Here is a 27,020-nt window from a genome sequence, read left to right on the forward strand (position 1 = left end):
CCTGACACAGCGGGTGAAGGGGTGGGGTACCAGTGTCCACTTCTTGATGGGAGAAACTGCCAGATCTGTGCAAAGAGCCTGGATACAGTGAAGAGGAGGGATGGGGGGGGTTTATTTTTATAATCATCTTTACCATGCTGCCTAAAGGCGCTATTTTGAGCGTTTGATGAAGTGGGTTCAAAATGCCTAATCTGTATTAGGCATTCCATATATAGTAGCAGCTATCATATTTTTCCCATAACATTTCATTTATTTCTGATGACCAGAGTAAAACATGTTCTTCATTTAAAAACTGGAAAGTGCATAGAAGTGTCAAGAAGCAGAAAACACTATCTCCTTCAGCCCCACCCCACGGAGGGAGCCAGTTACACACGTCTGTGTTTAATACCAGTCACTTTCCCATATATTGTTTTCTCTGCAGGTTTGCGATCCACACGTCTGTGCAATTTTATTGTCTGCTTTTTCCTCATAGCATTATGTTATTCATATCCTCCACTTAGTAATGATGCATTTCGCTGATTATGCCTGATTCTGTCTCGGCTCTCCTGCGGACATCTGGGTGATTTCCACACTTAACGCTGTTATAAACAACACTGTGATGAACACCTCTGAGCACAGCATTATCCGGACACTTCTGATTACTTTTCTATGGCAACTGTTACTATCCATAGCTGTATTTGCTCCCTGCAGCCCCCAGTGCCCAGCCCAGCACTTGTGAGGTTCTCAGTAAATATTAGAAAAGTTTGGACTGAATTATCAGTTCCTGACAAAGCTCTCACCATGATTGCTGACAGGGCCACGGGATGAACAGCATTAGGATGCTGGTCTACTGCCTTTCTTCTCATACAAAGGCTAAGGGGTGATGATAGCAACAAATAAACAAAGATCCCAATTAAAAATGGATAAAGGAGTTTAATAGATATTTCTCTAAAAGATATACAAATGGCCAATAAACACGTGAAAAGATGTCCAGCATCACTAGTTTGGGGAGATACAAATGAAAACCACATCGAGATAGCATTTCACACCTATTAGACTGAAAAAAAAACGAGTAACAAGTATTGAGAGGATGTAGAGAAATTGGAACCCTTGTGCACTGCTGGGAATATGGAGGGTACAACCGCTGTGGAAAACAGTATGATATTTTCTCTAAAAGTCAAAAATAAAACTACCATTTGATCCGGCATTTCCAGTTCTGGGTAGCTACCTCAAAGAATTGAAAACAGGGTCTTGGAGAGATATTTGTACACTCAACATTCATAGCTGTATTATTCACAATAGCGAAAAGGTGGAATCAACCCAAGTGTCCATCAGTGGATGAATGGATAAACAAATGTGATATATTCATACAGAGAGCTATGATTCAACCAGAAAAAAGGAAGGAAATTCTGACACATGCTATGACATGGATGAACCTCAAGACTATTATGCTAAGTGCAATTAGTTAGTCACAAAAGGACTAATGCTGTGTGATTCCACTCATATGAGATGCTTAGAGCAGTCAAATTCATAGAGACTGAAGTGGGGAGGGAAACTGGGGAGTTAGTGTTTAACGGGTGAAGTGTCAGTTTTGCAAGATGAAAGAAGTTTTGGAGATGGATGGTGGTGATGGTTACACGACAGTGTGAGTGTACTTTACGCCAGTGTGCTGGACACTGAAGGATGATTAAAATGGTACATTCATTTCACTTCTCTTTCCTCCTCCAGAAGTTTCCTTCTCATCAACTCATGGAAGGAACTAACGTTGAACTTCTATGACTTTCTAGGAGAACGTTCCTATGTCATTTGATCTCCCGGAGCCATCCCCAGGGGCCACAGTGGATCTTGTGGATCAGAGTCCCTCACAGGTAACACGGGGCCCAGGAAACCAAGCTTCTCAGATGCCACACGGCCTTTTTACTTAAATGCTAGCAGATTTGAGCCTTTGAGCTACAAGATCTCAATGCTCTCTGAACCTGGAAGTACCCAGGGATTGTTAAAGACACAGATACCTGGGACCCATGCCCAGATTCTGCTTTGGTTGATCTGGGGGTGTGGCCTAGACAATGAATATTTAAATCTCCTTGAGCTAAGCATACCTGCTCCTCTTTACTTCTGAGTCTGCTTCTCTGAGAATGCTCTCTGGCCTGGGAGCCTGTGGTATGAGGCAAAGGGTGTTCAGGGCCAGTGTCTGGTGGCCTCCAGCCACTCTCACCTGGAAGGATCAGGTGTTCAGACTAAGGTGCTGTGCCCAGCAGAGACTGGGACAGTAGCAGCCTGGGGGGGAGGAATGGAGAATGGGGACAGGGCTGGAGCCAGGCCCCTGACCTTCCTTGGAGGCAGGTAAGCTTTAGTTTGGGGGATTCCAAGTCTTTACCTTACTCTCCCCATCCCTAGAATCTGCTTTGCTGACCCCAGATTTGCCCCTGTGCTCGACTCTCCCACAGAACTGTCCTGGACTGTTTCACTGGACTTTTGTTCCCCCTTCACATCTTAGTGTGAAAATGCTTGGGCTATGGATTGTGCCTGGCTCCAGTCCAATCTCAGTGACCTTGTGCATGCCACTTCACCTCTCCAGGCCTCAGTTTTCTCATCAGCAGAATGGGAGCAGTAGCATCCTTGGGGTGTTGTGCACATCTGTGAGGTCTGGCATGTAGAGCACCTGCAGGGTGCTCGGCACACAATAGATGTCCTGCAGGTCACGTTTCTCCTGCGTTTTGACACCTCCGTCTCTTCCCTGGTCTGCGGTCAGCCAGGCTTAGGGTCCAAGGCTTCTCTTGGCTCACAGGGGGCTGTACCCTCTCTTGCAAAGCTCCCTTGTCCGTGAGCCCTACTGGCCACTCACCTGCTCCTGCTTCTTGCTGCCACCTCCCAGGCTGGTTCCCTGGGCCTGTTGTGCTTCCCCACCTGGATGGGGCGGGCCTGAAGGGACGACCCAGGCAGTGCAAGGAGGAAAGGACCATGGTGTCCCCGGGACCCCTGGGCAGTGGCTGGAAATGGCTGCCTTTTCAGGATGGGTAACTGGATTTCAACCCCAGTAAATAAGACCAAGGTGAAGACTCAGGATACCTGGGGTCCAGGTCCCCTGCTGCCCCTATACCTCTCCACGTGACCCTGGATGTGTCCCTTCCCCTTTCGGGACCGTCTCAGTGGGGTGTGGGCTAATATTCCTGAATTAGGGTGACCAACTGTCCTGGTTTCCTGGGGAGTCTGCCTGCTTTGGCACTGAAATCCTCATGTCCCGGGAAGCCCCTTGTCCCGGCACGCTGTTGGTCACCATACACATCACATTTCCTCCTTAATTCCTCCTTAACTTGGCACCATTTTCAGTTGTGTCAGCTCATCGTGGGCCCTGCAGACACCCGGGCCTCTCTGTTTCCCGTATACAAAGCTGTGGGGTTGCCTGGAGGGTCTCTGATGCTGGTGCCTAGATGAAAATTCCGTCTGTGCCACTGACCCAAGTTCACCTTCTCTAAAACATTCTTTGGTCACTTTTTTTTCCCCTCAAGATTTTAGTTTAAAAACATACAAAGACTTCTATGAGGAAGTGATGTGGATGGAATTAATCCTTTCTGGTTTGGCTATGCACAAAAAGACCAGCTGCCTGTGTGGATCCAGAAATGTGTAGTTTACAAAGTGCCTGCCCTTTTTAAATGCTCACGACAGCCCTCAGAGGACGGTAGTGCCAGTCTCCATTTTGCATAAGAGGAAAAATGAGACTCAGAGAGATGCAGTAAGTTGCCCAAGGTCACACAGGAAACGAAGACAGAGATGGGATCCAGACCTCTTGGAATCAAGAGATTGTTAGTTTTGTGGCTTGAACACTGAGAGTCTGGGGGTGAGCTGGAGTGTGGATCCAGGCCAGCATGTCTGAGTCATGGTGTCTGGGACACACATCCCTGACCCCCATAGGTGGGAAGAGAAACCCAGGACTGGCCTGTGTCAGGGGATCAGGACCCCTCAGTGTGTTGTGGGTCTCTCCAGGTCCGCTTACTGGCTGGAGGAGGTGCTGAGGACGCCAGGGGCCTTTTCTGGGTCCTAGATGAGGAGGTCCGGGTGGAGGGCTCCAGTGACGGCGTGGTGCTTGAGCGCCTCCAGGCAGCCTTTGAGAAGAAAGAAGCAGGAGCCGAAGGTGAGGGGGCGATGGGGGGCGGTGCCAAGTCCAGCCTGGGAGTTGGAATCTGTCTTTGTCAAAGCCCTGACAAGGCCTGCATAGCAGGGTGGGGGGCGGGGGTCTGAGTGCAGGAATGCCTGTGTGCATGCTGGTATGTTCTTTTGTTCATGTCTGTGTTCATTCATGTATCTGACAAGTGTACTGAGAACCTACTGTTTGCTGGGTACCATCCTGTTCAGCAGTGAACAGCCTGATGTGCCTGTGTTTTTGCTGGTGGGGGCGATGGATCAGCTAACACATGAGCCTCTGTGTGTCCGGTGAGCCTGCAGTGATAGACTGCAGTGGTGGGCGTCAGGCAGACCTCATTTCTCTGGGAGCCCGGGGCTCTCGGGGAGAGGCATGTAGGTAAACCTGACTGAGAACAGGGAGCATGGTGCCCGACAAGGTAGGAGATGTCATCTGGGCTCAGGCCTCGCAGAAAACATTGGTCTTAACCCTGGAGCAGTGAGGAGCCAGGCAGGATCTCAGCAGCGGTAGGTGTGGTCAGATTCATGTTCTAGAAAGCTCACCCAGACTGCAGGCTGGAGACACGATAGGAAGACAGCCAGATGACCTCTCCTCTCTGTTTCCTGTGAGGCCTGTCAGTTCCAGTCCCGGACACCTGAGCAGGATGCTGCCAAGCTCTCTTCCTACGGGAGGGATTCTGTTACATCCCTTGTCCCAGACCCAGTGAGGTAGACACCCTAACTCAGACACGTTGGTATTAAAAAAAACCCTTTTGCCTCTAGGGCTTTCTGATTAGCTCTGAGTTAATGAGAACGTTCAGTCAAGCAGAACACGGAGGGCTTTCTGGCGAACCCAGCGCTCACTGTTACCTCTCACCTAAGGTGCATTGGCTGAGTGTGGGCCCAGCAGGGGACTGGGGCAGCCCTCTTGGAGCTCAGGCCCAGTGGACAGTCAGGCAACAGGCATTTGCAGTGCAGTGATAGAAGGTAACTGTTGGGGGCAGAGGGGTGCGGAGAAGCCCCTGCCCCAGTCTGGGGTGGCCAGGCTCCTGGGGGAGGTAATGGCGCTGAAGCCTGGACAGAGATGTGCTAGGGAGGCTCCCTCTTAACAATCTCCAAGGGCTCCCAAAGGCAAAAGCTGCCTGTGAAATGCTTGAATGAACAAAACTGTGGTGCAGAACCATCCCCGGGAGAGAGGGGTGAATGAGAGGATGGAGCAGGCTTATAACCCAGGAGCTGTTTTCCAGGATGGTTCCTGGGAATTGTGGCACCATTGTACACTGGGCCACCACCTGGCATAGAGGCAGATCTGGGGCCGACAGACCTGGGTCCTCATCCTGGCTCTGTCTCTATGTGCTGGGCTACTTTAGGCAAGCCGTCCCATCTCTCCAAACCTCAGTGTCACTCCCTAGAAACCAGCTAGTGATGCTCACATCACAGACCAGAGTGAGGGCTGAATGACAGAGGCTGATCCTGGCTTAGCAGCTGTGAACATCCTTTCTTCTCTTTTGCCTTGGGCTTCTCCCCAAGTGCTCCTGGGGTCTTCATCCAGAGCCAGCTCTGTGTAGCTGCTGCACATACCAGTCAGTGGGCACAGTCCCCGCCAGTGCAGGGAGGCAGCCTCGCAGACAGACTCTTGCAGCGTTGCAGGGCAATTGCAGTCTGTGCCAGGGCCATGTGTCCGCTCTCTTGCCTTGCTCGTCTCTCAGTGGAAGGGCAGGGACTGCATGGCTCTGAAGGGCCTGTGGGACGCAGTAGGTGCAGTGATACTTCATTTACCCAGAAGAGTGCCCTTCTGGTAACTGCAGTTACCCAGAACATAGAGGAGATCCAGGAGGTAAGCACAGAGGGTTTCCAACCAGCCAAACAGGCGGCAGAATCCATGCCCCTTCCTCATTGGAACCTGCAGATTCTCGGACTGCATTTATTTTGTGCAGCGTTCCAAGAACTGCAGGTCCTTCATTGCTGAGCTCACTGCAGTGGAGAGGTAGCCAATTAAGGGAGGGAATCTTGATCCTAATGCGTTGGTCCATTGACAAGAGCAGGATGAGAAAATGTAGAAAAATCATTCAGAGTGGATGCAGAAACAGAAACAATACTGCAGCTCCTGATGGTAATTGGTCTGGAGCCATCACTCAGCCTGAGAGCATCACTGCAGTTAGAGTGATAGGAGGAATGGTCAGGAACCCATCCACCCAGCCATTCACTCCACAAGCACTTCTGGACTCCACTCATGTGCCAGCCGTGATGCTGGGCCCTGGGGATACGGAGGGAAAGCCTTTGTGATCCCAGGACATCAGCAAAAGGTTAAATGCAGGAAGCGGCAGACACCCACCACTGCTGACCGAGTGACCGCTGTGGCTTTGTACCAACAGACGTTGGACTCGTCATCTCCTTCACACCTTGTGCCGCCCTGGGGGAACTTTATTATTTAATCCATAATCTACAGACGAGGAGACGAGGCTCAGAGATGTTAGTGGTTGGCCCCTGTCCCCACAGTAATAAGTGGTCAAATCAGGATTTGAACCAGGTCTTCTCTGACTCCAAGCCCATCTGTTTCTCCCGCTCTGTCTTTTGGAACCAAGTGTCCACCAGCATCTCCCAAGAATACGCCGTGTGTTTATTTGGTAGCTGGTATTCAAGACAGTTTTAGGTGGGAAACACATACATGTTTTAAAAATATTTGATAACTACTTATTTCCATGAGTATTAGGAAATAAATATAGCTGCCACACCAAACCTGCAGTATGATTCTGCATAAATGGATTTACCTGTAAAAATGTGAGTCTGTTGAAAGAAAACGTTAAGTAACTAACATCCCAGGTGATAACACGGCTGTGGCAGAAATCACGAAGGGTGCATGCAGTGCTGACAGGTGTCCTGGATTTAAGAAAGCAATGAGGAATAGAGCCCATGTTGGTGGTAGAGCACATAAATGCCCGAAGCAGGAGGAGTGTGGGTGCCCAGAAGTGCTGGCTTCAGCTGTCTGGAAACATTAAAACGGAAAGAGCATGTTCTCGGGGATGCCGAGAGATGGCGGAATGTCCCTGCCAGGCCCCACACTCACACCCCATGTCTGCTTTCAGGGACCTCTGCCCTTCGGACCTGCGAGCAGCCTCTCCAGTGCGAGATTGCCCATCAGCTGGGACATGACCCTGTGCGCTACGACCTCACGGGCTGGCTCCACAGGGCCAAGCCCAACCTGTCGGCCCTGGATGCCTACCAGGTGCTACAGCAGTCCAGAAGGTGAGCCCGGCCAGGGCTGGGATGGGCCGGGTGCGCTCAAGGTGCTAGGGCCATGAAGTCACAACCACCAGTGAGGGAGTGCCGGTGCAGGAACCCCTCCCTAACGACACAAAGAACTTGGATAGTCATGTACAGTGTTTCTCTGGGGCAATCCGCAGAGAAAAGCTGGCCTTCTGAGGAGGTGGAACAAAAGTTGGAAAGCTGTGACTTTGTATTTTAGCTTCTGGCTTTTCATTAAGTGACTGAGAGATGATGTGACTCAAGGGACTTATATGGACATCCTCGAACTAGGGGGTCGTAAAACAGAAGTGATAACATTTTGCAGCATTAAAAAAATGGCTCACTGCATGTTTCTGACTGCTCGCCTCAGAAGTGCTGGCAGAGGGCTGGCAGCGATCACTGCTTTCAATTCAGAGAGCTATTGGGAAATGGTTGTTGGGTGTGTGTGGTTAAGACCACAACATCTACTGACCACCTGTTACGTACCTGGCATCAAGGTAAACGTTTTATAAGCATCTTTTAAATCCTCACAATAACACTGTGTCCTTAGACCTATTTTACCGACAAGGAAACTGAGGCCCTGGGAGGTAAAGTGGTTCACCAGTGATCACATAGCGGGAATAAAAAAGCAGCAGCAGGGTTGGGGTACAGTTTGGGTCTAAGTGATCCTTGGAGACATTCTCAGGGCATCATGGTCAGAGTTGATTGGGAACCCTGTATCCAGAGGCTCTCAAGGGCACACAGCTCCTAAAGAGAGAGCAAGTCGGGGGATGGGGCGGAAGGAAGGTTAAGAGCACAGTGTGGGGAGCCAGGGGACCTGGGTCAAGTCCCTTGTTGCCTGGGTGACTGTGGGCGGGCACTTTCTCTCCTCTGGGCTTCTTGCTTCATCTACCTTAACATGAGGTTTGTTGGATGAGGCCATAGCGCACAGCCTTGGAGTCAGGTGAATGTTCATATTCTGCTTTTGCCTTTTTCAAGCTGCATGACCTGGGCCTCAGTTTCACAACCTGAGAAGAGGGGATGAGACTGCCAAGCTTACCTGTGTGATGTCAGGCTTTGGTGACGTAATGTAGTGGATGGCTTATTAAGGAGCTGGTTCATAGCCGGCCTTCAGCACACGTCTTGTGGTCTTGTAAATTCCCCTTCTGTTCTCAGGTCCCGTGGCTCAAGCTGGGTGAGGGGTGTAAGGTTAGGGAAAGGCAGGCAAACCTGGGTTGATCAGATGGCCTGGTGAGCAGGGGACATTCTGGGAAGAAGGAGCAGCGTGTGCACAGGGGTGAAAGAGTGCGGCTGGTCTGGAGGTAAATCCCTACAGGATGTCTTGTAGGCCGGAGAGCTAAGCGTGGGTGATTTTGAGAGTGAATAGTGGTTTTTCTCAGCATGCGGTTCTGCAGCCAGGATTGCCGATTCACCAGGACTGCTCGTGTAGCATTCTGGTTCCTGGTAGTCTCGCTGGGGAGGACTTCTGCCCAATAAAACTTCTGCTTTATATGTAGGGAGTGGAGTGCTAAAGAGGACATGTGACTGCTGAAGGCCACACAGTAAATTGCAGACTGGAGGTCAGGTCTCCCAACCGCAGATGGGGCAGTCCTCACGCAGGGCTCAGGGCTGTGGGCACAGCCTCGTCTCCCTGGACCGGGGGGTGGTGCACACATTCTTCCCTCTCAGAGCTCCTGAGGGCTCCCCAGCCCCCTCCCCAGATTTTTATTTCAACGTGAGTATATTCAAGCCATTATTAGTCGGTATGCCCTGCCATGCATTTAACCACTTTAAATGCCTTTGGTGCAACTGGGAAAGACTCATTTCTTTAATAGTCTGGATTGTAGGGTTAGGCATAGAGGCAGATGGATAACGTGTCTTGAGGGCCAAGCCCAGGGTAGGGCCTGGACTCCTAGGCAGCAATGGAAGACACCTTCCCCTGGATGGGATGGGCCTGGTGTGACTGGAGAGGCACAAGGCCTTCTCTGGGTCCCAGCTTCATCCTAGGGTGCTGTTGGATCTGCCTGGTGCTCCAGCTGTCTGTCTGACCTGTCCGTTGTTCATTCTTGCATGGAACAGAATGAGCACCTGCTGTGTACTGGACCTGGTCTAGGGATAACCAAGATGATTTTGCCAACTAAGAAAGGGCAGGCTTGGTAGAATTCCTGCAGGTACATAAGTGACAGGAGTATCCAGTAGAAGGAAAGATGCTTTGAGGTCAGGGGAGGGAGAGAGGTGTAGAGGAAGGGGCTGGCATTTGTCACCAAGTGAAGGCTCATCTTTGCAGAAAGGACTGTGGACAGAGGAGTGGGCACCTGGGATGTGATTCGAGGGAGATGGGGGTTTAGGAAGCAGATTTGCAGGAGGCTTGTGGGACCCATTCCCTCCACCTTGTGAGTCCCTTAAAACCCCTCTCTCTTTCTTCTTCTACCTGCCAGGGAGGAGCTGAGGGGCCTGTTCCAGTCCCGGGCCAAGCTGTCCCCTGTGTGCCGGGCCGTGGCCGGCCTAGAGGGCACCTCCCAGCAGGCCCAGCAGAGGAGCTGCATGGTGAGAAGGACATTTGCTAGCAGCTTTGCGGCAGTGAAGAGGAAAGCCCCGTGCTGCCAGATCAAGCTCCAGATGGTGAGTAGGTGCCCTGTCCCCACGGAGTCCAGAGCTCACTGCCTTCCTCTGGGATGGGTTATCCATCCACATCATCTCCGAGCTCCCCAGGGAGCCAGAAGGGGCAGGTACCCCCTACACTCCACTGAGGAAGAAACTGAGGCTCAGGGCCTCAGAGAAGCTTGGAGGAAAGTGATCCATCCAACTCTAAGGCCAAAGCCTCAGCTCCTTGATTTAACTTGAGCAGCTTCAGAAAGTTGGTAAGAACCACAGTTGCCCTCTTGATGGAGGTGACAAGTTTCACAGTCAGACCAGTGCTGCCTGCCTCCCTCATGTCTTGCAGGCCTGTGTGTTCACCTCTAGGCTCTCCTTAGGGGAAGGCTAAGGACCCAGCACTGGCTGTAAATAGGTTACCTGTAACAAGTGAGAACACCTGGATTGGTCAGTGGTCAGTTGAGCTCAGAAGGATGGGACATGGGAAGGATGGGTTTTAGAAAACAACTCACAGTGTGTTATGCTGGAAAAGTCCTCAGACCAGGTCCTAGGCTCTAGTCCCCTCTTTGGCTAATAGTCTGGGTGGCCTGGGGCCACTTGCTTGCCCTCTCCTTGTCCCAGTTTCTCCGTATGTTATAAGGGGCATTATAAAGATCCTTTATTTCTCATGAGTACAAATCAGGCCATGGATAGGAGGTCCTTGGTGTAGGACATAGGGCCCCCAAAGATGGCCAGGCCAGGCTGAATGTGTGTTTGGGGAATGTCCGGACCCCTGTCTGTCTCACCCTGAGACAGCTGACCCTGACCCTGTCTCCTCTTGATCCTAGGATGCATTGATCAGCATGATCAGACGGTCTCAATTACACTTCATCCACTGCCTGGTGCCGAGCCCAGCAGTGGAGAGCAGGGCTGGGCAGGCGTCTCCGACTCCACCGCAGCCTGGTGGAGACAAGCCCAGGGCAGGCGGGTCCCTCCCTTTGGACATCTCAGCACTGCGGGTGCAGCTTGCGGGGTCCTACATCCTGGAGGCACTACGTCTGCACAGGACAGGTAAGAGGCAGCTGACTTCTAGGACAGGCTCACTGACCAGTGGCAGCCAAGGGTCAGGAGCATCACTGAGCTTTCCATGGGCCCAGAGCTTTCCATGTGGTGTCCTGTTGAAACTTCACAGCAGCCCTATGAGGGAGAAGCTATGATTACCCATTTTACAGGTGAGGAAACTGAGGCTCAGAGAGGAGAAGGGAGTTGCTTAGGGTCACACAGCTGGAACTTGGCAAAGCCTCGATTTGGACTGAGGTCTCTTTGAGTTCAAAGCCCGTCTGATTTTCTGAATTAGTTGTGCAGTCCTGGAAGGCTAGGGGTGTGTCTTAATCATCTTACTTGCAACAACTAACATCTCAGAAGCATCTACCTTGGGATAGAGTGGAATCTCCACAGTGAGAAATATTTTGGTCTTCAAGATGCTCAGCCTGGTTTGGGAGATCCGTGTACTCTCAGATAGGTGATGATAGTACAGTGTGACAAGGGCACGTGTCACGGGGGAAAGTAGGAGGTACCGGCTGCCCAGAGAAAGCAGCTCTGTGCTCTCAGTGGGGAGACCGGGAGAACCTCCTGGAGGAGATGACATCTTAGTTGAGTCTTGGAACAAAGCAAGCAGCTCACCTTGGGTGGTTGGGGGAGAGGGAACGCTAGGCAGAGTGAACACCAGATGCAAAGGCAAAGAGGCGTGGAGGAGCATGGGTGTTCAGGAAATCTGGCTCAGAGTGGGCTGGGGAATTGCGGGAGAGGAGGCGGGCAGATCCACCAGGGAAGGCTGTGGGTGGCCTAGGTCTAGCTGAGGAGATGCTGGAGCAAGAGTGGGATGAAGGATATTTAATCAAAGGGATGAAGTGTTAGGCCTGTAGTTTAGAAAGCAAACCTAACCCAGGGTTTCCCCATCAGCTCGTATTGAGTTGAATTTGATCTGAAATTTTCTCATTCTTTTCTGCCTCTGAGACCCCAGAGGCCCCCCCTTGGATTCCCCTCCCTGACACCTAGAAGCAGCTCGGGCGAAGCCAGAGGGTTGGGTGGCTGGGGCTGACAGGGAGTCTAGGTGGGGACCCATTTGTTTGATGTTTCTGTGGCCACTGACGCCCTAGCTTGTGGTCACTGCCCCCATTTCCTCCCTCCGCGTTAATGTGGAGCCCTGGGCACGAGGTACTGGACCGAGAAGCTGGGAGCAGCTGGAAGCAAAGATGAGACCCTTGCTCCCCTAAGCATCGCATTGATTTCCCCTCCTGTCTGTACAACTGTGGGCTCAGGAAGACAGATAATGTTATGGGGGAAGAGCAGGATGGTCACAGCCCATGGCTTATCGATTCCACCTGGCTGGCAGGAGGCACTGGGCCTTTGCAGGGACCCTGGCCCGGCAGTCAGAGCCCCTGGTGGACACTTGGGTCAGCGTGTTCCTCCTCTGACTTCAGGTCCTGCCTGCAGTGTCTGCCCTCTGCATGCTCAGTGCCGCACCAGAAGGAGTTGCTATGTAAAGCATTGAGTCTCTGGTAGAACTTCCCAATTTCTGCCTCCCAGACCTGGTTCATCTCCTCATTTTTTTGTGCTCTGAGTCTCTTCTGTCTCTCTCACACCATATAAAAAATATTCACACACATAGATACATACATGTGTATTAAATATTTTGGGTTTGACATTGATGCATATGTAATGTGTATATGTAACAGGCAGACCTCGTTTCATTGTGCTTCCCGCTGTACCTGCACTGACTACAGATCAAAGGTTTGTGGTAGCCCTGTCTATTGGCAAGTCTGCTGGCGTTATTTTTCCCCACAGCATTTGCTCACTTTGTGTCTTTGTGTCACATTTTGGTAATTCTTGCAATATTTCAAACCCTCCACCAGCAAAAATTTACAACTCGCTGAGGGCTTAGCTGATGCTTAGTTTTTATTTTTAGTAATAAAGTATTTTAAGTTAAGGTATGTGCATTGTTTTTGTAGACATAATGCTATTGCATAAACAGACTACGGTACGGCGTAAAGATAACTTTTGTATGCACTGGGAAACCACAAAATTTTTGTGACACTTTATTGCAGTATTTGATTTATTGCAGTGGTCTGGAACTGAACCCGCGATGTCTCTGAGGAGGTCTGTCTGCAGACATATACACATGCATGCATGACGCACCCACACACGTGCTGCTTCGAGGGTGCCGATGACGTGCTGGGCGCTGTGTGTGTACACACGCTAACTGACGTTCTCACAAAGCCCTCAGCGCCTGGCAGAGAGTAAATGCTCATTAAATGTTATGTCTAGGACGGCCTGGTGGGCACAGCTCAGACTCTGGGCTTGGCTGTCGCCCACGCCGCAGGTCCCTAGATCGTGCCTCCCTTTCTTCTCCTATAATAGCTCAGATCTCGAGAACTGTTGAGTGGGTTGCTGAACGAATAAGGAATCACAGTTAGGAAAGTGCCTGGACATTAGAAAGCATTCATGTTAGCCTCTTTTACCATAATCATCATTGTATCTAATCCTCATTTTGACTGTATGACAAGAGATCTTATTTTTCTCATCTGACAAGTGGAGACCTTGAATCTCAAAGAAATGAGATCATTTGTCGCTGGTCAAGGGGTTAATCAGGGCAGAAATGGGATGTGAACCCAGGTAAGTCTGACTCAAAGGGCAGGCCTGAAACCTCCCAGCCTCATGTCTCTGTGTGGTCAGCATTCTTTGAACATGGCCTGAAACCCTCTTCTCCCAGGAAGGCTTCCTGAATTTGCCACATGCACCCACCATGACTCTTTTTCAGCGTTTATGCATTTGGCTTACTGTGAAGTGAAGTCTCAAAATGAAGTGGGATTCACCAGACCTTCTCCCATCCAGCCCCTTGAGGGGTCATTTTGAGACAACTTAGGCTCTACCATGCCCCTTGTACCCAGGATGAAGTCCAAACCTCGAGGTCTGAATTGAGTTCAAGTTCCTTGGGGACCCAGTCCTGCTTATCTTTGACCTTGTTGTTGGCTTCTCTCCACTTAATTAGTTATTGTCGCTATCTGGCTTTGAATCCCAGCTGGGAGAGTTATGATCCACGTCACTTTGGGCTAGGTGATGTGAACTCTTTGAGCCTTAGTTTCCACATCTGTACAATGGGTGTAATAATTACAGGCGCCAGAGTGTCTAGAACACAAAGAGGTTGTTACCCTAGTGTCTTGCATGCATCAAAGCCTCGTAAATGTTGGCTGTTGCTGTGACTGGATCAAACCTTGTATCTTCCCGCTTCAGCTCCCTCTGCCTGGGCTTCCCTTCCACACCGGATCCTCTGGCAAGCTCTCACAGCCCCTTCAAAGGCCAGCTTGAATGTCACCTTCTCTTGGTAGCTTTTCAGATGCCTCTTCCCAGTTTCCAGATAGAAGGGTGCAGCTCTGTCCATCCCACACGTTAGATTGAAAAGAACCCTTGAATTCTATCCGATGCAGCATTTCCCACGTGCTGCCTAGGGGAGGGTAAAACTAGACCAAAGAAATTTTCTTTCATGGTCCAGCAGGTGCGGAAATCTCTGGGGTAAGCAGAGGTAATCGGGGCATCTTCCCTGCGGAGATTTAGAGCCTTTGACTCCAGTGCTGACATACATTGCGACCTTCTGAGAGGCTGATGAGAGTGCAGCCTTTTCACTTTCCGTGGAGCCTTCTATAGGATTCATGTTCTTGGGAACGCATTTGGGAAATGCTGATTGAACCCAGTCTCCCAAATTTGCAAATGAGGAAACTGAGGCCCCCAAAGTGGTTCCACATGGCGATTGCAGTGAGGAGCCAGGCTGGGAGCGGGCCCCGGTGCCCCTGCGCTCCTCACTGAGTCTGTGCTCTGCTCCTGCTGCTTCCCACCCCAGGCTACGCTGACCACATGGGGCTCACCCAGTTCCGCCGAAGATTCCAGGTGCTGGACCCTCTACTCATGAAGAAGCTCCTGTCGGCCCCCGAGGGCATAAACGAGAGGAAGGTATGTGGGGCTGGGTGAGGGGGCGGAGGCCCCTGTGCTTCTGTTCCTGCTGGGGTCCCAGAGCCAGCCTTGGGGGCAAAGAGGAGGGTGGCCTGAGGTTTGACCCAGACCCCAGTGCACCCTCTGTGGTGTCACGTAGGACACTGCCCATCCTGCAGGGGTCCTTCTGGAACCCTGCATGGGGAAGTGCGGGGAAAGAATTAGAGCCGTGAGAAGGGCAAGTCCCTGCTAGAAGGGCTTCTAGCAAGAGGGGGAGTCGTCATTGCCAGAGGGAGTTCCACTCAGCACCAGTGCCCTGAGTTAGTCTATGAAAAGAAGGCTTTGCAGCCCAAATGTTTGGAAAGTATTTCAGACTAGAGCCCTGTCTTAAAGAATTATAGTGAACACTCCCCCTCAGGGCCTTTGCACCAGCTGTCTCCTCTGCCTGGAGCACTTTTCTCACCAGTCTTTGCCTGGCCAGTGTCGTCTTGCTCAGATGTTACTCTCTGTCACATCAGTTTGTTTTGATGTTTGCGTAGCACTTATCCTTACCTGAAGTTCTGTGGGTCACCTGTGTGTTTTCTGGCTCATAGCAAGTTCTCAGTAATTTTTCTGTGGGGTGAATGAGTGAATGAACGAATACACATACCTAACCCTGCATGTCTGTCCTTGTGTGTCTCCTTTCTCCAGCTCTGCTGTGAACTCCTGGAGCTGGAAGTCTTCACCCCTAGTGCCAAACCCTCAGTACGTGTTTCTGTTGAGAACAGCCACCGGCTGATCAATGATGACAGAGCTCTTAGGAACTGGCAGAGCCCTAGTGCATCTTGACAACAGCCCTGCCAGACAAGAGCTATTATGTCTCCTTATAAGAGGAAGCAGAGTCTCATAGAGATAAATTGATTCCCTTGAGGCCACACAGTCAAGCATTCGTAGGTTTTGTCCTTGAACCCAAGTTTCTTGATTCCAGGGAGGGCCTGAGAAAACATGGGCTCAAGTCAAACAGACCTGCAGTTGATGTCCAGCTGGGGCTGTGTGAACTTAAATGAGTTACTGCAGCCTTCTGCCTCAGTTTCCTCATCTGTAAAATGGGAACACCACCATCATCAACCTTAGTGGGGTATTTGGAAGATTAGATGTAATAGTATAGTTGGTGTGCCTGACACAGGGCCTAGTAAGGGCTCATTGTGTGTGAATTTCTGTCATCAGCATCTTTCAAGGCCACAGTGATGGCAACCAAGCCACACAGACTCTGTATTCACAACTGGGTTGAAACTCCACCTCCGAGTGAGTGCGTCTACGCGTGCCTGAGATCACAGCACTGGAGACCTCAGTCAGTGAGTCATGAGGCAAGACGAGTGAACAGTCACAATTCTTAAGTCCTTTCTTGGCTCTGTTGTGGAGCAGGGTCCAGGGCACAGGCTCCCTCCCGCAGACAAGGCAGCATTTCTCTGGGGCCTTGCGAACTCATCACAGGGAGGGTACCTCAGACCCAGCTGGTGTGGTTCAGGGCTGTCCCCTCCCTGGGTGGCAACCCATTTTGGAAACCATGAAACTCTGCCTGGCCTGGTGGCACCAGCCACTCTGTACCAATCTTTGTTTGGGGTTCCTTATCCTTGATCTCCCCCAAATTTGATCTCCATTCAGAGCATCTGGAATGGAACCACAGAAAGGGTCTCGGGCTGCTCTACAGTTGAAAGCAGCACAGAAGTGGGTCGTCGGGGAGCTGGCTGTGCAGGCAGTGGGGGCAGCATATGGAGGCGGTTCTATTCCGGACGACTGCAGTTCCCTTTCGTAGCCAAACCGAAGCCACCTCCATGCACGCGCCGGGGGCCTCCGAAAGTGGAAAGTTACAAGCGGAATGGACTTGGTTGGGAGTTTTCACTTCTTTTTTTATTTGCTCACAAATTTCATTTGCTGCAGTGTAGGATTTTGGTAGCAACAAAAGGAAATGCCATCCTGCCTCTTATGAAAAAGCTGATAAATATTCATTTGCCGGGCAACATGATACGCCATGAATTATACATGAACACGTGCTTGGGTGGGCAAACTGTCAGCCTCTGTGTGCAAAGCATTTAAGACCTCAGGATTTAATAAGACAGGTTTGACAGCCAGAAAAGGTCAATATTGTCATTAGACACTAGACGGCAGCAGAGGGAATTCATTGTCAGGGTGTAAAGTGGGCCTCGGGGCGTCCCCCGTGTGCCTCACATGTGGTGCTGAAACAAGACACTTTTCCAATGAAGTACTCTCATTTGCTGGGTCCCTGCTGGATATTTTGTGCTCCTGAAACAAAAATAGCATATGCCTTTTACCTCCTGTGCACAAACTCTCATCACAGAATATCAGGCCTCATGTGAAAAGGTTACAGACTTTCAATCTGGAACAGCCCTCAGTAGATAAAGCCTTCCTGATATGGGAGTTGTCCCCATTTTACAGCAGAGGCAACTGAGGCCATCATCACCTAGCCAGGCGGTGGGGTAGTGGTAGAGCTGGGATTTGAACACAGGCTCTCAAATTCCTCACATAGGCCTTTGTACTATTTGTTGTGGTAACATACACATAAAGTTTACCATCTTAACTGTCTTTAAGCATGCATTTTAGTGGCACTCGTACTGTTGTGCAGCCATCACCACCATCCATCTCCAGAACACTTTCCATTTTCTAAAACTGAAACCATACCCATGAAACACTAACTCCCCCTTCCTGCCTCCCAACCAGCTCTTGGCATCCACCATACTGCTTCCTGTCTCTATGAATTTGACTACTTTAGGCTCCTTGTATAAGAGGAATCATTACAAGATTTGTCCTTCAGAGACTGGCTCATTGCACTTAGTCCGATGTCCTCAGGATTCACCCAGGTTGTAGCATGTGTCAGAGTTTCCTTCCTTTTAAGGCTGAATGATAACTCTGTTGTATTTATATACAGCATTTTGTTTATCCATCCTCTGTCAGTGGACACTTGGGTTGCTTTCATCTTTTGGCAATTGTGGATGACCCTGCTATGAACACAAGTGTACAGATACCTCTTTGAGACCCTGTTTTCAATTCTTTGGGGCGTATACCCAAAGTGAAATTGCTGGATCGTACGGTAATCCTGTTTAATTTTTTGAGGAACCTCCAAACTGTTTTCATAATGGCTACACCATTTTATATTCCCACCCACAGTGTACAAGGGTTCCAGTTTCTCCACATCCTCACAAACTTTTTTTTTTTTCTGGTAGTGGTCATTCTTAATGGGTGTGAGGTTGTATCTCATTGTGGTTTCGATTTGCATTTCCCTGATGGTCTGTGCTGTTGAACATCTTTTCATGTTCTGAATGGAAACCCTTTGAAGACAGAGTGTTTGATGAAGTTTTGTATAGAATGTGCCATCCATGATGTTAATTTAAATAATTATTATTGATTCCATCCAACTTTAACCAAGGGGCTGCTTTGCACCAGACCCTGTGCTAGCTGCCAGAGATGCAGGCATGAACAGAACACAGTCTCCTGGGGGAGAAAGACTGAAACAAGCAATTTCCAGACGAGGGATGGCTTTGGGATGCCCCAGGGAACACCTCTAAAACTTGATATTTGCTGTAGGGGTAAGGGTGGGGCATTCAGGGAAGACACCTCAGAGCAGGTGATAGTTGAGTTGAGCTTTGTGGGACAATTTGGAGGAATGAAGTAAGAGGGAGAGTACAGGGCAACCCACACGGAGCATGTGAGGATCCACAGTCACGAAGTTGCGTTGCTAGTTTTCGTGCAGCTGGAGCAGAAGTGCTGCCAGGTATCAAGAAAAGGGTCTGTGGATGTTGGCAGGGGCCAGACCCTAGGTCATTGTTAGCAGGGGTGGTGAGTATGGGCTTTATCAGGTGGTCAGTGATGGTGAATGAAATGTTACCAGCTGGGGAATGGCATCAAAGACCAGGTCCTTATTACTTGAGCTGGCTTAAGCAAGATTATGAAGGAGTCAAGTTCTCTCTGCCCATTCTGTTGTCCTCTTTAGGGAGTTATGTCCTCATGCTGACCTCCCACCATTCGGGATGCCCCTGTCTCTTCTAGACACCCAGGAGTAGGCTCAGGTCTCCAAAATGACCCTGTCTTCCCCCTCTAATCATTGTGGATCCCATTCCTCTCCCAGGTTATCCCATCTGGTTGAGATGCCTTAACCTACACTGAAGCCCACCCCGAGTGACTGTAGTGACGGACTCGCAGGCTGGTTACTGAAGAGATCTTTCAGTTCACCTTGGCTGTGTCCAGATTCTGGTCCCTTCAGTCTCTCTGCTGCTGAGGCAGGAGGTGCCAAGTCTCCCACTGATGATTGAAGTGTGGGCACTTGCCCTCAGAGTGTCTACAGTGATGACTAATTTTAGCCAACCAGATCTCTGTCCCTGGGGACTTGATCTGAAGAACACAGTTAAGGAATGTTAATCTGTATTCTCAAAGGCAGCCACTCTTGTTCCATCTCCAGCCCTGGTGGACACTCCGAGTTTCCTTGGAACTTGTCTTGGAGTCCTTTTCTGCTGAGAAGAGGCCCCTGGGAGCCCATGGCTGGGAGGGGGAGCTGACTGCTCTCAGGGTGCTGAATGATTATTTCAGGGCCTCTGGTAATCCCTCTGAAATTTGTTCGTCATCCTTTTTTTCCTCACCTTGCTGTCCTCCAGTTTGGGTCTACTGCTTTAATGATTCTGCATGTTTTCCATTCAACGTTAACCCACCCAGTTATACAAATGTGTGTTTATTTATGTGTTTGTTCATATCGTGTCTGCTTTGTGCCAGGCATTCTGTTTACAATCCTGAGCCAATAGAGTTGAATAGCAGAGACGTAGTCCCCGTCCATATGGAATGATTTGATGAGTGTGTAAGTGAGAGTTTCAGTGGCTTAAAGGACGTTGTTGAGAGTCAGGCTTCAGGTTCAAATCCTGGTTTCTGCCGTCTCTCTTTCCATCTATCCATGCCCCTTGATACTTGATAGCTTTATGACAGGGGCAGTATGCAGTACTGCATAACAAAGTGCCTGACACATCGTAGGTGCCCCAGCATGTGCCACCATTTCATGGAGGAGATGCTGATCTGACAGCAGCTGGATGGTTCAGTGGCGGAGCATCCAATTCCACAGCCGTGGATTCCCTGTATCACACGCCCAGTGAGGAGCAAGCTGGAGAATCACTTCCCAGCCATGGTCTTCATTGTTCTGGAGTCTTTCGCTCCTTGTCTGGCACGTTCAGCTTAACGTGAGATGTCAGACTGTATGCTTTTTGGGTGCCTCCTTGTTGAACGTTGGAGAGAAAGCTCTTTGCAAAATTCTAGGACTCTGTAAGTGGAGGCCTAGAGTTGGGTTTCTCCCAGGTACGTTCAAGGACTGATAATTTGGGCCTGGAATGGTGAAAGGTATGTCATCACTTCATGGTACCGAAGAGGGGCTTATACCTCAGGACCTCCACCAGTATTAGTACTTAGGAAGCCTGGCATGTGCCAGGCATGGTTGTAAACACATCATGTACCAGCTACTTGGAAGTAATAGCTTGTAATAGCTACTTGGAAGTCTTTGTTAAGTCCAACATCTAAGCCCACAGAGGGTTTCTACTGACTGCTTATTTGGGTTTGTCTTCTTGAGTATAGGTCACACTTTGCAGTTTCTTTGCATGTCATGTAATTTTTTATTGGAAACTGGACATTTTCAATAATGTAAAATTGCATCTCTAGATTTTGATCTTTTCCCAATTATTTAGTAATTTATCTGGACTAGATTTATGGAGTCTGTCTTTTCCATGGTATGTGACTGCTGATACCTCCGTTCAGTTCTTTTCTATTCTTGTTTTTATCATAAATTTTGGATTCTCAGGGGTTGCCCCTGCATCAGCACAGCTTAGTGGTCAGCAGCGGCTGTGATCAGATACCTTGAATCTATTATGACACTTTTATTTAATTTTTATGGTGCTTCGTGTGGGATGGGAAACGTATTAAACATTAAGGCATATATGATCGTGCCACGGGTTTTACTTTCTGTGTGACTCTTTTGCATGTTTTCTTCCTGTGCATGTGGCCTGACATTGAAGTAGGGATATATAGTTGGCTCAGGTCCTCTTGGTCCCTCCTGTGATGCGTGTAGGCTTCCAGGTTGCCAGGCGTGTATGGGAGTTTATCAGGGCCCACTGCACCTGGCCCGTGTCCTCTATCCCTTGTTATAGGGACCTGATACTCATTGGTCCATCACCTGCCCCGTCAGAATAACCACCTTAGGCCAGCTGCGCCATTGACCTTCTCCACTTGTTTGCTGCCGAGATCACTTCTGTTTCTGACAAGGATCCTGGGTGTGGGATTTCCCTGTGCTTGGCTCCATATAAGTGAAACCCTCTGGCAGCAGAGCTGAGGGTTCTCACAGCTCGTCTCGGCTAGCAGGACCACTGCAGTGGCAGAGCTTGTGGGAGTGAAAAGAGCCTCGGTCAGGATTGCCACAGACTTGTGCTGTTCTTACCTGAGGCTCAGTCGTTTTTCTTTTTCTTTTTTTTTTTTTTCCTCAGAAGTTTTTTTTTTTTTTTAATTGAAGTATAGTTGATTTACAGCATTGTATTAATTTCTGGGGTACAGCAGAGTGATTCAGTTATACATGTATGTTCCTTTTTATATTCTTTTTCCTTATAGGCCATTGCAAGTTATTGAATATAGTTCCCTGTGCTATACAGTAGGACTTTGTTGTTTATTCTATGTATAGTAGTTAGTATCTATGAATCCCGAGCTCCCGACTTAAGCCTCCCTACCCTCTTCCCCCCATTCTGGTAACCGTAAGGTTTTTTTCTGTGTCTGTGAATCTATCTCTGTTTTGTAAATAAGTTCATTTGCGTCCTTTTTTTTTTTTTTTAGATTCCACATGTAAGTGATATCATATGATATTTTTCTTTCTCTCTCTGACTTACTCCACTTAGTTATGACGATCTCTAGATCCATCCATGTTGCTGCAAGTGGCATTGTTTCATTCTTTTTTATGGCTGAGTAATATTCCATTGTGTTTTTATATGTACCACAACTGCTTTATCCAGTCATCTGAGTGATTACTAATGTTGCTACTCCATGAAGCACTCTTGAACACAACCACAGAATCTTCCAAAATCAGTGCTGTTATTTTCCCCACTTTTATGAAGAGGGGCCTGCAGCTCAGAGTAAGATGTTCATCCAGGGTCACACAGTTGCTGAGTGGTTTACCTAGAGTCTCAGCCCGGGTGGATCTGACTCCACATCCTGAGTTCTCCTCCACACACGTGCTCTGGGTGTTAACTCCGAGGTAGACTTAGGTAATTGTCACTGACTGTATTTGTTTTCCATCAACCCATCTTATTTTTGGCCAATTTTTATTTGTTTTCCTCTTGTGCAGAAAGAAAAAATGTTGTATTTTGGATATGTTGGTTTTATGCCTTCTGCTGCCTGTAGCTCCCTTGGAACATTTTTGGCTTAAATGTAATAAGTGAAAACACTGAATTTTTGGAGGAGTACTATGAAATGTTCTTCCCAGAGGTCAGAGGAGGAAACCCTCCCAGACTACAGTCTTGGACTAGACTTTTAATAAGATTTTTTTTTTTTTTGCTATCTTAGGACATTTTCCATGCTGCTGATGACCCATGGAATTGAAACTCATCTGCTAAATTACTCAGTCTCATAATACCTTTTGCTTCTTGAGTGTCGCAATTACTTTTCTGACAGTTTATTCTGAAAATAGACTCGGTGATTTTCAGTGAATGGAAGGTCCGCGAGGGCTAGTGTGAGGGCAGAGTGGGAGGGGAGTTGGCAGTCACAAGGGAACTAGGCACGACCTGCATTTATCCGAGGGTACAGATCTCTGGCAGGATTATTTCCGAGCTTGCAGGACTACATGACAAGAGGAAAATTCCATTAAATGGCTGGTGACTTGGCCAAGGCTGCATCCAGGAATCTCTTTGAGTGAGTTTGCTTCTCCCACATTGGGTTTCTCTACACTACCCCCGACCCCACCCTGCTTCTCCCCTCACTGGATCTCCTGTGTGGGCGTTCACTCATTCAGTCATCATGTTTATTGAGTTCCTACTGTATGCCTAGACCACGACCAGGTGCTGGAGAGGACACAGATGAGTTAAACACGGGCTCTCTCCCCCTCCCTACTCTAGGTCAGGAACACAAGGGTAATGGCCATGTCATTTCTTCAGCAAACATTTATGAGAGCGAGTCAGACCCAGACAGGTGCAGCAAGAGAAGGACAGAGGGCAGGGGAGGCTGTCACAGGAGACATGGTAGGTAAATTCCCAAGTGGCCTAGGGTCCTCTGCAGGCATCTTAAGCATGTGAAGCAGTAAAGACGTCAGTGTTGCCATGTGACCTGATAGACCTTGATTCCAATCTAGTTCTGCTCATGTGTAATGTATGACCTTGCAGAAGTGCCTTCATTTTTTTAAACTGTGGTAAAACATACATAACATAAAATTTACCATTGTAACCATTTTTAATTGCGCACTTCAGATGGCATTAAGTATATTCATACTGCTGTGCAACCATCACCACGCTCAATCTCCAGAATTCTTTCATCATGCAAAACCAGAATTCTGTCCACATTAAATGCAAACTTCCATCCTCCTCCCCCCAGCCCCTGGCAACCACCATTCTACTTCCTGTCTCTGAATTTGACTAGTCCAGTTACCTCATATAAGCAGAATCATACAATATGTGTCCTTTTGTGACTGGCTTATTTCACTTAGCATTGTGTCCTCTGTGTTGTAGCAGGCATCAGAATTTCATTCCCTTTAAAGCTGATTAATATTCCGTTGGGTGTATTCACCACCCTGTGTTTATTTGTTCCTCTATTGAAGGACACTGGGGTTACTTCCACCTTTTGGCAACTGTGAATGATGTTGGTATGAATGTGAGTGTGCACAAATATCTGTTCAAGTCCCTGCTTTCACTTCTTTGGGGGTATATATCCAGAATTGGAATTTCTAGATCATATGATAATTACATGAATTTTTTGAGGAACCGCCGTGCTGTTTTCCATAGCAGACACGTCCTCCATTTAGTTTTGTATCTGTGGTTTTCCCATCTATAAAATGGGCGCAGTAGTATGATGACCCACCCAGGGTTGCTGTGAGGATGGAATGAGATGGTGTCTATGCAGGTGCCAGCAGAGTGGATGGCACACAGTAGGTGCTCAGTACATGCTCATCGTCTGCACTTCCCTGGGGTGGTGGGGCTCTGTTAGCTCACAGACATGTGGGGTCATCCTCTCTCTCCCGATGTGTCCATCAGCCTATCCAGCCAGCTGATCTTCCACCCTGGGAGCCTCCTGCCTTCATTCTGCCTTCCCCTCTGCTTCTCTCTTCTTTGCAGGCCGTGGAGGAGCTCCTGCAGACCCTGGATCTGGAGAAGAAGGCAGTGGCCGTGGGGCACAGCCAGGTGAGTAGAGCTGCTTTCTTAGGCCATTCTACACATCACTTCAGGGGCCCAGAGGAGACACGACTCTTGTCTGACCTCAGCATTCACTACTTCTGTGCGTCTCCTATTCATCGAACTGAAAACGAGGCTAGTGATTCTCTGCCCTTCCTATATGACAAGGCTGTTAAGATAAAGTGTTATAATGTGGGAGGAAATGACTTTGGAAAATATCACTCCTAGGCTACCCTCCCAGGAACCTCAGTGGTCTGGAAGGGTTAACATTCGAGACCTCAGGAGAACTTTCTGAACCTCAGAAAGAGGAACCTGAGAGGAAACAGCCATCTTCACTCAGAGCCTTGTACCTTTTACTTTGCAACCAGCTGTAGTGCAACTGTAGGACTGGCTGATTAGCAGCAGTGAGTGAAAGGGAAGGGCTTGGAAAGAGGGTACGTGATTTTAGAGTTGAAAGAAGTAGCTTTCTCCAGACTAGTGTTGAGCCAGAAGCCCTTCCAAAAAAGTGAAGAACTTTGCAGATACCTAATGTACTCATACATCTGTAAGTCCTCATGAGGGAAAATGTAGTATTTAGGGCTCCCCAGGCTATTTGACCCTGGAACCCTTACTCTTTTGCTTTTGTGGAAGGCCCGTTACCATCTCCCAGGACAAGTGTTCCATGGGTCATGGTTTGGGAGGTGGGATACAGAGATTGTAAACTCAGGACCAGGTGGTGAGCAGGGGAGTAGGGATAATGTTTAGAAATACAAATCGGAGAGAGAAGAGACTGAAGGGCCATCACCCCACTTAGTTATCTACTGGCTGGTTAACGTCATCCAGTAAACCTTTGCCGATTGCCTTCCACCTTCAGGTCCTATGTAAACTGCTAGGTTTACTACGTACTATGGTGGAATTATTGGCCATTAGTGCCTCTTGCAATACCAAGTGACCTGCCTTATCAAACCTCTTTCTTCAGAGAGCTCACAGCCATTTACACTGATCATTGCCCCATAGACACACTAGTCTCTCCCTGCAGGCTTCTTGGTTCTGCTAAAGCCTGTGGTTAAAGCTGTTAGTCTTCCATGGTCTCTACCTGATTTATCCTGCTGGGAGTTGGCAGCAGCTTTTCAGGAGAGGGAATAAACCTGTGGGTTACTGGGCTCCCGCCACGAGCCAGGTACTAAGCTAGGCAACTTCAAGTATTACTCCTCTCTTCCCCTCGCAGCCTCCTTTGAGATAATGACAGTTTCCCTTCTTTACAGACGCAGAAACTACCTCTGGGAAGTAAGCCCCTTTTCCAGGTCCTGTAGGTAGCAGGAGTACAGCTCCCGTGCACACCTGTATCAGTCCCGACCCCAGGATCTTCTCATTTGGCTGTGGTTCTGCTGTTTATGACTGGAAAGATACAGCAAATTATTTATGCACAGGTGTTTATGATCCTGAATCAGAGGGATTCTTCAACTCCAAGAACTTCATCCCTCTAGACTAGCGGTTCTCAAAGGATGGTCCCTGGACCGGCTGCTCCAGCATCACCCGAGAGCTTTCTGGAAATAAGCTCTCAGGAGCCATCCCAGACCTAGTGACTCTGAAACTCTGGGAGTGGGACCCCACAGCCTGGGTTGTAACAAGCCCTCTACGGGATTCCAGTGCACACTCAAGTTTGAGAATGGTCTAGATAATTGCTCAGTTGTTTCATGAATACAAAAACCTGCTCTGGTGATTTCAGCAGCCATTACAGAGCAAGAGAGAAAACAGCAAGATGAGAAGTCGCTATACGCAGTTTCACGGTGGTGAGGCAGGGTGTCCGCAAACCAGAGCATCCCAGTAATGAGATATTATTATTGTTGAGCAATATTTGGCATTCACTGGGGAACTCTCAAGAGCAAATCAAGTCAGTGTGTCCTTTTGGAAGCCAGGCCAGGCAGTAGACAGATCTTGAAGGACAAGTGCCACTCCCGTGCATTGCAAGGTTCGGCACCTAACAGGTGGGGAGGCTGTGACTAGGAGGGGAGAACAGGCCTACCTGGTCCACACTCAGGCCCCACCTCTTCCTGAGGTGTGAATCCTGAGTAAATGATCTAGCTGCTCTGAGTGTCAGTCCCCCCATCTGTACAATGGAGCCACTACTTTGTGCCTCCCAGGTTGGCTGACGGAATCAGCGAATTGTTCTTTCACAGGGGTTGACTGTCATTACCTGTGGCATGCATTTGCCAGTGGGGACAAGGTGCTTGTGAAAAAGAATAACATTTGAAAGTTTAAATAAACTCTCATCTGGAAAATTACTAAAAGGAGAGTAGCTAATTTCTCAGCAGTGTCAGAGAGGAGGGCTGTTTCCATATTAGATTTCAAAACCTTGGCCTTCAGCATTTTTAGAGCAAAAATGGCTTGCATAACAGTGGCTCCCAGGGATCCCTTAGAGATGGGGATGTTGGGCTGTCACTCTCTGCTTGGGTCCGATAAGCAGCTGGACCCATGAAAAGTGAACCACTTAGATTTTTCTTTGTGATTCTCAGCCCCCGGTGCCTTATTGAGGCCTGTGCCAAGGGCCATGACATTTATGAAAAAGGTGGGATCCCACATGCAGTTGGCCTTCTGGTTGGCAATATGCTCTTAAAAGGAAAGAAAACCAAGCAAGATAAGATTCTGCAGAGGCGATGACTTATTCCCATTCCCTGTATGGTCGTTTCCAATTATCTTTTTAATGAAAGCTTCATACTTAATCAATAACGTTTTTGGCAGCACCAGCCGCCTTGTGTAATATACGGACTG

At 48.9% G+C, this 27,020-nt stretch overlaps 1 protein-coding gene across 7 annotated transcripts in view; it reads left to right on the forward strand.

Annotated features, from left to right (window-relative positions):
* Window positions 1–27,020, forward strand: part of MYO18B (myosin XVIIIB) — a 215,563-nt gene that overhangs the window by 64,997 nt on the left and 123,546 nt on the right. For 5 of the 7 annotated variants that reach the window (XM_074356762.1, XM_074356764.1, XM_074356765.1 and 2 more), the window contains 9 exons: window positions 1,767–1,847; window positions 3,964–4,111; window positions 7,185–7,344; window positions 9,762–9,945; window positions 10,746–10,968; window positions 14,795–14,904; window positions 15,574–15,627; window positions 23,004–23,126; window positions 24,213–24,278. In XM_074356762.1, coding sequence (XP_074212863.1) covers window positions 1,767–1,847; window positions 3,964–4,111; window positions 7,185–7,344; window positions 9,762–9,945; window positions 10,746–10,968; window positions 14,795–14,904; window positions 15,574–15,627; window positions 23,004–23,126; window positions 24,213–24,278 — 1,149 coding nt within the window. The remainder of the gene's footprint in view (window positions 1–1,766; window positions 1,848–3,963; window positions 4,112–7,184; window positions 7,345–9,761; window positions 9,946–10,745; window positions 10,969–14,794; window positions 14,905–15,573; window positions 15,628–23,003; window positions 23,127–24,212; window positions 24,279–27,020) is intronic. The other 2 variants (XM_045513911.2, XM_045513912.2) reach the window with 2 other exon arrangements.

Source organism: Camelus bactrianus, chromosome 32, assembly GCF_048773025.1.
Source record: "Camelus bactrianus isolate YW-2024 breed Bactrian camel chromosome 32, ASM4877302v1, whole genome shotgun sequence".
Classification (NCBI taxonomy): domain Eukaryota; kingdom Metazoa; phylum Chordata; class Mammalia; order Artiodactyla; family Camelidae; genus Camelus; species Camelus bactrianus.